This window comes from Oryzias latipes, chromosome 8, assembly GCF_002234675.1.
Source record: "Oryzias latipes chromosome 8, ASM223467v1".
In the NCBI taxonomy this organism is placed as follows: domain Eukaryota; kingdom Metazoa; phylum Chordata; class Actinopteri; order Beloniformes; family Adrianichthyidae; genus Oryzias; species Oryzias latipes.
Window position 1 is genome coordinate 22,748,658 of NC_019866.2, and position 12,013 is coordinate 22,760,670.

The 12,013-nt window shown below is 43.3% G+C and overlaps 1 protein-coding gene across 4 annotated transcripts in view; it reads left to right on the forward strand.

The window, feature by feature from the left end:
- The first annotated feature begins 379 nt into the window (after window positions 1-379).
- The window catches only part of LOC101164563 (nuclear factor 1 X-type), a 175,237-nt gene continuing 163,603 nt past the window's right edge, over window positions 380-12,013 (forward strand). Inside the window, exon 1 of one of the 4 annotated variants that reach the window (XM_020705512.2) lies at window positions 380-2,222. In XM_020705512.2, coding sequence (XP_020561171.1) covers window positions 2,220-2,222 — 3 coding nt within the window. In that variant the 5' untranslated portion in view covers window positions 380-2,219. The remainder of the gene's footprint in view (window positions 2,223-12,013) is intronic. The other 3 variants (XM_020705515.2, XM_020705518.2, XM_011478613.3) reach the window with 3 other exon arrangements.

Consider the following 12,013-nt stretch of genomic DNA (forward strand, 5'->3'; position numbering starts at 1 on the left):
CAGAGTCACGCGGGCTCCCATTTGTCCCGCAAAGGCCTCAACTGACTTTCCCGCAGGCCGCGCGCCGGAAAAGGCCGCATGCACGTGCACGTCCGCATTCACAGTTGAAATTATGAGCTACCAAAACAAAATAATCCAAATGATTCAACTCGACAATTTTATTTGGAAAGATATAGCAATAAAGCCAAGTACGTTTTAGGGTATCTTCTTTTTAATGGGGCTAAAAATATTATATACACTATAATTTAAAAAAATCTAAATATAGATTTGACTTTCACAGATGAATAAAATGTTTTGTTTTATTTACTCTTAAAGTTTTACACAACATTTTCAGGCCCAAACATAAAAAGTTGGCCTGTTTTTAAGCTTGCATTGTGGAAAAAGTCAAATCTATTTCACTCAATAAATTATTCTTGTCAAATAATTTAAGACACAATTTTGAAATTAGCTGTAAAACAATTTTCAGAACATTTTTTAGATGGTCATGGTTTCTCCTTGTCTGTGTCAGTAAGTTCTGAAAAGAAGGGAAATATTACATTAATAACTACAATGAAGCATTTCTTTTACTGAAGTTAGAAATGTCAGCTGTTAGAATACAAAATTATGAATGTTTTAGAGAATTAATAAAGCTGACTGAGCATCAAGCTGCTTCCTCAGGGGCACAAACTCTTTTCTTTCACATGTCAGTGAAAAAAAGGAAGAAAAAAAACCAAACTGTCTGCAGATTTCTTTTTAAAATCACTTTTCTTTTCCAGCTCAAATCCGTTTGGGGTCTTTCTCTCTGAATCAGGGCGCAGCCTCTCCCTCTGACTTTTTTATGCCTCTTGCAAATGACTTAATGTGTGTTTTGGCAGAGGTGCACGCGCTCCAGCCTAGACTTCGGCACCTGCGCCCTTCAACTTTCTCTGCCCACGCTGATTAGTTCCCTCGAGGAAAAATAAACCCTGGCGCGGGGGTCTGAACGGAACAAGCCGGTGCGGCCCGTCATAACTGGATCTGGAATTGTGGCAAAAAAAAACCAAAAAACAGGTGCAGCGCGACTTGTGGGGCAGTTAAGTGAGGGGAGGGCAGAACGCGCAGGAATCTTCACGCAAACGCGTGAACCGATTCCTCAGTAACTGTGGAGCACATATATGTGTGTGTGTGTGTGTGTGTGTGTGTGTGTGCGTGTGTGTGTGCGTGTGTGTGTGTGTGTGATCCAGATCCAGGTCTGTCACACTGTCAAAAAGCAACCTGCATCCTCCTCGCCCTCCCCGCCTCCCTCCTCCCCCCATCGCTGCCCCAGCACGGCCGGCGGTGCGAGTCTGTAATCCCCCGCGTCCATGCTTTGCCCTGAGCCCGTATTTAATTCCTCTAAACCCCCAGCTGCCGCCCTGGCTGCTCGCTGAGCGGCAGACCGGGAAACGCTCCGGTTATTAATAATTCAACTCCTCTGCTCTGCGCTCCTCCATCCGCGGCCGCAGGACACCGGCGCGCCTGCAGCCACGCGGAGGTTCTTCTCTGTTCTGTCTTCCTACTTTTACGCGCTGTTCGTTTCAGCTGCTCGGTGCCTCTCACGCTCTTTTTTGCTTCTCGGAGGGGGGACAAAAACCGGCAGTCTCGCCGCGGCTTCGCCAACCGCTGCGCGCTGACTTTGTTTGGGAACTCTGGCGAACAGGTGGAGGAGAGCCGAGGAGCACTGCCACGTTTTCACGCACGCATGAAGGCAAGGCGCGTGGCGGCGGCGGCGGCCCCCTCCTCCCCTCCTCGGCAGGAGCAACAGCTGATTTGGTGGAGCGCGTAAGCAGCAGCAGACGGTGCGGGCAACTTACTGTCGGCGCACGGCCACAATTGTCAGGCAGTCGGGCTCAGACCGCGGCGGGGGTCGGACGCTACGGTACCGGGACAGATCGCTGCGCTTAGAGCCGAGCTCGGTGCCAGGCCACGCGCCGTTCTGGAAGGATCCGAACCAGAAACGCGGAGAGACAAGAACTCAGGAGGCGAACTTGGATTACTCTGGCTCTTCTTGGTCGAGGAAAACCGATCACAAATTCCAGCAAAAGCATGTTTTCCCGCGCCGCAGGCCGTGATATAGGGCTGCTTTGCTCCCGGTGAGGCCCGGCTGAACAGGAAACCGAGCACGTTTCTCTCTCCCACACACACTTTTTTTTTTTTTGGAAGCCGAACTTTTGAGTGGAAAATGGGTCTCTGAGAGTGTTGGCACAGATCCTCACCCCACAATGGTACGTGCTATGCAAACCAAATTGCTCACTTATGCGCAGATCTTTTATTTTTGCCTGGTTTTAGCAGCTAATATAAACAAAACGGTTCATTGTTAGAAATAAAATTTGCTGTTTACATTATGACATTCACATTCTGTTTATGTTTTTTAACGTGTCTGTCTTCAACTCTCCAACCTGCACTTGTCTTTGTCAAATTTTAGGATTTTTAGAAAAAACTGGTTTGTTTACATTAAGTCAAAACTTTTTTTCCCACTCAGTGTTTTGTTTTCTCCACCCCACCCCCCATCTCGATGCGTTCTGGGCTTTAATTCTCACAATAACCAAAGCCCTCATAAGTATGTGTCTTTAAGATAATATTTTCAATTCGTTTTCAATTAGTGGCTGATAAAGATGTGTCCGCACGTGCTCCCAAAAGCAAAATCGTGACATATTGGCTCCTCATACAGGACACACACACACAAAATATCCACAAGTTCTGTATTTTTGGCTGTCCAAGAATTGATCATATTTGCGCCAAGATTTGATTGTGCGCCTTGTGCGTAATTACGCACAGGAGTTCGGACTAATTTCTAGATTAATTAATGGATTCATTTGTGCCGCTCAGTAGCAAACTTGGCCTTCAAAAGGTAAAGTTTCATCCCACTTTCTCTGGAAACGATGCCATTTGAATCATTTCCTGCTCAAACATTCATGCATCTTTTTAACCGGCAGTGTTCTTTCAAAATAAAATGTCCAACACTGACTACTATCCCAGTATTTTCCTTGACAGTATTCTATTTCTTGTCTTGTTAGGTCCTGAAAACAAAAGTTTCGAGAAAAGTAGTGCACGTGTTTGCACTTTTACTCAAATATATCTTTTTTTTTAACCTCATCCTTGACCCCTGATTCTGTTTTTGGCACAAAATGACTCAAAGAAGGCAGTAGTTAGGGGAACCTCCCACATACAACCTTGGAGCTGCTTAGATACCAGAAAGGGATCTTATTTGCACATGAATGTGGAAGATTATTAGTAGGAATAATTATTTGTTTACGCGAATCCTCGGCTGACATGGCAGCTACCCAAAAAGCTCATCAGTAAAAAATGATACGGAATTCAGGACAGGCCTCACGCGGGATTATCTTGACTTGTTTTCCTGCTTGCTGCGGCAACTCATCCTTTTCTTGTTTTTAAGACTTCCTGAATTCCTGCCAAGCATTTTCAGCTGCATGATAGTCTAGTCAGAATGCACTGGAGGCATCTGTCAGTCAGCGTCAGGAATCTGCCATCTTTGCCTAAGGATGATGATGATCTGCTCAAATAAATACCCCAAACAACATGTGTTTGTGGAGATGAACTGTTGATTTGCAGGTTAGTGGCTTCTATTATTGAGGCTGAGGACTACATGCAAAGTTTGCAGTGTGAACTGATCGGTTCCTGACAGTGTTGCACAGCTATATCAAATTTTTATTCATCAAGCAGGGAGAAAAAAAAAGGTTGAAATGTAGCTCAGCGTTTAGTGGATGAATCGGGTTGTGTTTGTGTGCACAAACCGCCACATGATGAACAGACAGGCAGCTTTACGCTCTTGTGAGAGCTTCCTCCAGGCCGGTGCAGCTTGTTGTGTAAACTGAACATCAAGTCATTATGCTTGTTCTGGCTTCGCTATGTCCCTGGAAAAATAAATATGACTTCAAGCAGGCTGTAATGGCTGGCGTGGTGTGTAACTGTGGTTTGAGGATGAAAGCTCTGATATACGGTCAGGCTGCATGAATATTAAGAGGCTGAGCTCAGGCTGGCTTTTCAGCCTGATCAGCTTGTAAAGCTCTAATTTAAGTCGAGGCTTCGGAGGATATGTCATCCGATTGATTCGGTGTCTTTGAGTGGATGTCAAAAGTTTGGAGGGAAAACACACACACACACACACTCACACTTGACGATTAAGCTGTATTTGCATTTGGAGCCAAGCAAATTGTGGACACAGAAGTCGGAGACATGCAGGACGCTCTGCTGTGATTTGGTGTAGAGCTTGTGCACAGTTTGCGGACTTACTCTAATATGCACCAAATGCTGTCGTTTGGTGGCAGATCTGGACCACACCGAGGCCAAATTGGAACTCAGACGCTGAGATTAGTACTTGTGATTTTCAAAAAAAGATTTAGAGTTTTGATGCAGAATACACACACACACATACACACAAAAATCCACCGCAGTCTCCCCGATTTAGCTGAGCTCAGGGTGAGGCGTCTCAGACCTGCTGCTGCTGCTGCTGCTGCTGCTGCTGCTGCTGCTGCTGCTGCTGCTGCTGCTGCTGCTGCTGCTGCTGCTGCTGCTGCTGCTGCTGCTGCTGCTGCTGCTGGTAGGGAGTGTCAGGCCAAATTTAGTGAAAAAAAGCCCAGTTCACTGACTGTTGTGTTTTTAGTTATTTCCAAGCTCATGCTGATTCTCTAAATGTTTGTCTGTACCTAGAAAAAAATTTAACAATTTTGCTTATAACGGAACATGAAACTCAAATCCCCAAATGTTGCCCTTTTTTATAAAAAATAAAAGCTTGTTTTTTGTTAATGTTCCAAAAAGTTTTGACAAATTCTACTCTTTTCTCAGCTGAACCTATTAGCAGCTGGCGTTGAACAAATAACAATGTGATTGTTTAGCAATCGAGCTGCTCAACAGTTTTAAAGTGCCTGTACTATGTTACTTCTAAGCCTTTCAGAGTAAACCATATATGTGATAATATATGACCTGTGGCACACTAAAGGACTATGTTTTTAATGAAATATGAGTTATTTTCACTCTCCAGTCAAGGAAGACGACTCTATCTCTGAGGCTCCGCCTTTGCTCCATGTGGGTGCCGCCCATATAATGACATCATCCTAGAGTCTCGTCTGAGAGGCCTCGTCTGCGTCTCTCCCATGAAAACAAACGACATCCGAACTTTTGCAAAGATGGGTGTGCAGATTGTGCATGTAAAAATGAAAGCATTCAGCCGATCACCGCTAGCTGCACTGTGGAAGTGGGTGTGTCTGTTAGCTTGGGGGCGGGGCTGGCAGCTCAAACTCTTGCTGGAATGGGGTGTTCATTTTTGTGGATTGGAAGGGGCTGGTGCTCAGAGCGCAGGTTTTTAGAGGGATACTCAGAAATGTGCGAACGGATAAAAATACCACTTTGAGGTTGATTTTTGTCTTGTAATTGACATTATAATATCGTACATTTAAAAGCTCAGGGCGTTGATTTTGCATGATAAAGATCCTGTAAAACTTCTCATATTTATGTATATGTATGTATAAATGCATCAAGTGTCTTCATTAGCGAGAGAGGTCTGGACTGCTGCTGTGTGGTTCGGCTCTTCGCTGGTCTTCCCTGATGGAGGCTTGAATTTCTCCTCCTCGCAGCGTTGATGGTTCCCTCTCCAGATGTGCCAGCTGCCCATTTCATTTGCAGGAGGGAATATTGAGAGGGCAGCTGGCACAGCCTTTTCATGGCCCACCAAGAAACCAGGGCCTTTGAACTGAGAGCTCATTACAAACTCAATGTGCGCGTCGTCTTTGGTCCGGAGGTTTCCTAACAGAATCCCAAATTCATTTCATCTGACCACACGACGGTTCCTCTTTTTTTACCTCAGTCCTTTTGAAATGAGACTTGGCTGAAGGAGGAGACATCATCTCTGGATCTTGGTCCTCTTTGCTGCATGTAGGTGTATTAAGCTGCATTTTCGGATGTTTTTCCTTTATGCTGTGGAAATGTTCAGGAGTCTGTTCAGTATAATCCACAGCAACATGATGTCTGTTTTAGTCAGTGCTGTCTGTCCAATATGGATTTTTAGATTGATCTCCCGCACACAGAGATTTCTTCAAATTCTTCTGTTGATGATTTTATCATAAGCCAAAAAAAGGATTCCAAAAACACTGTTCCTCTAAATATTTACTTGTTTTGTGTCCTAATAGGAACCAAACATGAGTTTGAGATCATTTATAAGGATTATAAACTGTTTACTCAAAATATAGTCAAATCGCCCTCAGATTTAGAATCTTTGGTTTTCAAGCAAGTCCATTGTTTTTTCTACATGAGACTGACGAGTTGACCCAGAAACATTGATACTTTTACGTTTTTCTCTATGTTTGTTCGCAGTTTCTCACTAACTTGTCTTCTCCAGCAGCTTAGAGGCTCTTGAGTTTAGTGTTAGAACCAGGGTTTGGTGAGCTTTGGACAAATGAGGTCTACGTTTGAATAAAACTATTATTTATTAAAAAAAAAAAACATTTTACTGGGTATTTTAGAATGGTTTTTAAAACTTTGGTTCAGAGGGAGAGAGAAATTGGGGATGGAGGGAGTAACTAAAAGTCATTAAAAGACGAAGAAATGATCAAGGATTGAAAACGGAAACAGCAGAATGAGAAATTAAGTTGTTGTTACTGTTATTAATGTCATTACAACTTTAAAATATTACCTCTTGGGCGGATTTTTGTGCATAAACTCACACATCTGCATGAATACACATAAGTCTCAACCTCCATACAAACATTTACAGACTAACAGACATGCACATATTTATGCAAAAACACATTTCTGCTCCATTTTGATTGAAGAATTTACTGCTGATGGTAGATGTGGCTGCAGGTAAAGGAGGTGGAGCTCAAAACGAAAGGTGTTAGGTCAAACTGCAACCTGTTGTCAGGTGAAAGAATGCAAAGCTATTTCTAAGAAAAAGAAAAGAGAAACAAAGAGTTGATCAATATTTGTTAAGGGAAAAAAGGCTTTTTGGTTTTCAGTCAATGAGCCAAAGGAACAAAAAAACCTTGTTAGAACTTCTTTGGAGTGACAAAAGTGAGAAAGAAAGAGAGCGAAATTAAACCTATTAATACTAGCGATGTCGCTGCCGACACCTATGTAACACCCTCTTTGACATGCTGTTTACGTGATAATGGCGTACACGGATGAAGAGTAACGGTAGTTGAAAGAATCTAAACACTGGAGCTAAAACCCTGGTGTTATAGGGTTAAATGAATAGGAAGTTCGTCTTCTATATAGATAAATAATGATGCACTAAAACTAGGGTTGTGCTTCTTTCTCCCTCACATCAGTCGATATCCATCTCCATATGTGGTCCAGAAATCAACACATAAGAGATTCAACATACTTTGTGATACGAGACAGTCCATTTTTTTAACCTAGATGGATACAATCTAGATCAACATTATTCACTTGATGTTTAAAAATGTATTTTAACAGAGAAATGTTTGTTCTTTTCCTTCTAGCACTTTTTGTTTTAAGCAGCACAAACCAAATGTCTGACTTCACAGATTCAAGCATTTAAAGCTGAGATTTTGGGCCTTTTAGACATTTTTTTCCTTTCAGGTTAAATAAAGTGTTTGAATTTATTCAGGTTTCATTTGAAGTGCTGTGAACTTAAAGGGTTATTATATGTTTTGAGAAAACATCCCTCACTGTGGTTCACCTTCAGCCAATCATTGACCCTATTGGGGGAATCAAGGCTGTGATTGGACGTCTTTGTGTTTGCATTACATGTTCATAAAAAGACAAAAGAGAGTAGATACACTACCGGAAGAGAAACTGACAAAGTTTGACACAAACCAATGATTTGATTTCCTGATGTTTTTAATCTGTTTTACCAACATGATCTTATATCTGTGGCTTTCAACCAATAATGCTGTGACTCTCAATACTAGATCAATGTTTCCATTTGTCTTTTTCCTCTACATCCTTAACTAAACGTCAGAAGGGTCTGACTGAGGCATATTTTAGGAACTCTATCAGTTCAGTTAGTTCTCAACAAAACTTTTAAGGCTGCAGGTGATGAGACTTTCCTGTCAGACTCCCAACACGGTGAACAAGGTGAGCATCGGGAGAGGCTGAAAAGTAACATCTGTAGTGGTGATAAGCATTTCTACTTTGTAGATTTGTCTGTCCGGTTTAAATAAGACCTCCAACCGAGACGGTTTTCCTCCCTTCGTCCACATAATGTGAGATATGTCTGCTGACTTCTCTGAATTGTCCTTATGTGTGAATATGTGTTTGATTGTGTAGCCCTGCAACAGAATGGCAAAAAATTTGCCCAACAGTAGCTGGGATTGGCTCCAGCAACCCCATGACCCCAAAATGGATTCAGCAGATTCAGAAAATGGATGGATGGATGGACGGACGGACGGACGGATAAACGGATGGATGAATGGATGGAGAGATGGACGGATGGATGGATGGATGGACGGATGCATGGAAGGACAGGCGGATGGATAGATGGATGGATGGATGGATGGATGGATGGATGGATGGATGGATGGACGGACGGACGGACGGATAAACGGATGGATGAATGGATGGAGAGACGGACGGATGGATGGATGGATGGATGGATGGATGGATGGATGGATGGATGGACGGATGCATGGAAGGACAGACGGATGGATAGATGGATGGATGAATGGATGGACAGACAGACGGATGGATGGACGGACGGATAAATGGATGGATGAGTGGATGGATGAATGGACGGACAGACGGATGGATGGATGAATGAATGGATGGATGGAGAGACGGACGGATGGATGGATGGATGGATGGATGGATGGATGGATGGATGGAAGGAGAGACGGATGGATGGACAGACAGACGGATGGATGGAAGGACGGATAAATGGATGGATGAGTGGATGGATGAATGGACGGACAGACGGTCGGATGGATGGATGAATGAATGGATGGATGGACGGATGGATGGATGGACGGACAAACAGACGGACGGACAGATGGATGGATGGACAAACAGACGGATGGACAGATGGATGGATGGATGGATGGACGGACGGATAAACGGATGGATGAGTGGATGGATGAATGGACGGACAGATGGATAGACGGATGGACAGATGGAAGGACGAACAGACACATTGATGGATGGACGAATGGATGGACGGACGGATTAACAGATGGATGGGACTTTTAAGTTGTGACATCATTTTAGTTGTCAGGTCTTGCGATGAGGAAAGCTTGTCTCTTCAACACTGTCATTTCCTCAGAATGTGTTGAAGGGGCTGCTTTAGGGGTTGGCCTTGAGGGGCCTCGGTGTCGAGGTGAGATAAAACAGTGACAGGTCATAATGGGACCATTGCTGTACGGCTGCAACCTCCACCGGTTTACTGTACAGATAGAAAAACAAAGATTGGTTGGCCTTAGGAAGCATTTTTCATTTAGCTTCAGACTCTTAATCTGCTCCAAACTCGGGCTCCTCCACTTCAACCTGTACAGTTGGGCTATTTAGTAAGTTTTTGGGGGAGCATCCTCTCCAAAATTTCACAGCTGAAATGGTTGTTTATTTGTTGACAGTGGATGGAGAAGGTTTGAAGACGCAATCCAATCTCTGAGCAGCTGCTGCTTAGCGCAGATCATTTGGATCAAAGCCCAACAGAAAGGTTTCCTCTGAGAAAATGTTCACTTTGACACAATCAAAGGTCAAAATGTTTTCACCTCAAACAATAAAAGAAACCCTGAAGTCTAAAGTTGTCTGCAGAACAACACCTAAGTTGGTTTTCAGATTCTATTTCCTGATTTAATTGATAGGTTTTTTTGCAAGAACCGAAGCCTCATGCTCCAGCATGGATGGTCTTATCTATGTGACATTTCCATTAAGTGAGTGAAGCTTTTTGTGGTTTAGAAGCATTTACCTCTAAGCCAGGGAGTTGGTGGTTCAATTCCTGGCAATTCACCTGTGAGGGTGTCCTTGGGTAAAATGCCGAGCCTTTATTGTTGATGCTTTATTGTTGTGTCTGTGTGTGTTCAGAGGACCACTGTCCTGCTTGCTTTCAGCAGCAATCCCTCTTCTGATTGGCTGGGTACACCTGATCCAGGTGATCGACATTGTCGGGAAAGAATCTCCATAAGCGTGTAGAGACTCTGACCCCTGAGGTCTGGAACTTCCCCAGGTGTTTCGTGTGTTGTTGCTTTTGACAGCGACCAGGTGTTGAAGTTTATGCAAACGAAGCTGTGTTGGAACCTGTCGATGCAACGGGTACGGTCTGATCCAGACTCATCGCGAAATACCGACATTTTTATATGTTCCTCTTCCTCACCACCAGAGTCATCCTCACACCACCATCCTCTGATGACTGGTTGCACTCTCCTCAGCCACAAATTTACAGTTGCTGATCTCTTTCAGGTTACAACATCTGAACAAGATGTCTTCCTTTGCTCCCCTCTTTTCTGGAAAAATCTCATGACACCACTAAACACCAAACCTCTTCATGAGATCTCAGAATTTCTCCTTCTCCTCTCCAACCTTTGAAGCTTTATGATCTCCTCCTTCTTTATTCTTTCCATCCACAGCATAATCTATCCCATCTATAAGCTTGACTCTTTCTTTTCTTTTGGTCTCTTGAACACAGGGACGATCCACCTTTCTTCTTTCCGTCATGTCGACCAGGTCTCCTGTTATGGGTTCGACGTTCAAGCACATGTATGCAGGTGTTTGGTCTAGCGTGTGTTTGTGTATGTAGGCATTTGTAGTCATGTTCATGGCAGCGGTACGTGTTCATGGCAGCTTGTGTAGCGTTTTTGTGTTCACAGTATTTTGTGGGAGGGGCCTACGAGCAGTAAAAATGAGCTTTTTTAACAGGAAGAGAGTCTTTGTGGGAGGTGAACCTAAAATATTTTTTATGGTACTTTCTCTTCACCAAGCAGGCAATTCATTGACGTATTATTACTGACATAAAATCCATTTTGTAAATAATCCAGTTTGTAGAGATTATCATATTATGATCGCATTTAATCACATTTGATTGACTGCAAAAATATTTTTAAAAAGCTGATTGAGTCTTGCAGCGCCCGCCACAGAATTCAATCGGCCAATGACTGATGCTGCCCCAGAATCTGCTAATGGCAAGAACATTCTGAGGTCAATATATGGAGGGAGTATGATGCTGTGGGATAGCCCCCCCACCCCCACCCCGATTTCTAAGCATTATGTCATCGTTGCAGGCCAGCCTCAGTGCAGAAAGATGTCGAGATGAGATTCTCCATCCAGCGGTACCAAGTCGGTGAAGGTTCACATTTATCCAGGTGATGCTCTGAAGTTAAGTCGTGGCATCTGGACTTTAACTCTTTCTAAAAATGTTTTGCCAATGACTTCTGAAAATGGACACTTCTTCAGGCGTCATCCCGCTTATACTGTGATCACTTACAAAAAAAGGATAAATATATTCAATTAGTACTTTAATCTTGTTATTTTAGGTTTAAATAATTTTTCACAAACTATTGGTGTGACGTGTTGGTGTCTGTCATATGTTGTCATAGTGATAGCTACCGAGCCTACACCAACCACGCTCTGCTGCAGCGAAGGAAAGTGGGATATAAGCTAAACCTCGTGTAAAGTCATCCAAAGCATGATTTCAGAGGAAAAGATCCCGTCTTACCGCTGGTTTTGGTCCAAATGATGAAGTTTGTTTCAAAGAAACAAAGTCCGCATTCAGATTGCTTTTATTGTAGAAATATCCACCATTAAATGTGTATCATCCAACAAACCATTTCTTTCTATATTTAATTATAACATTATTTTTAAACATGTATTTAACTTTCAGCATACAGTAAACAAGACAGAAAGACAGACAACGGTTGTTGTTGACCTTTCAGCTTAACCCATTGGGGTCGCCACAGTGAATCTGCCTCCACTAATTCACACAGGTGCAGGAGATTTGAATGTCCTTCCTGACACAGCTCTGTATTAGACCGGCACAGGGAGACCCAGACTTTGGCCTCCTTGTGGCTACATAAGGCAGTAGCGCGAAGGGTCTTGCCCAAGGACCCAC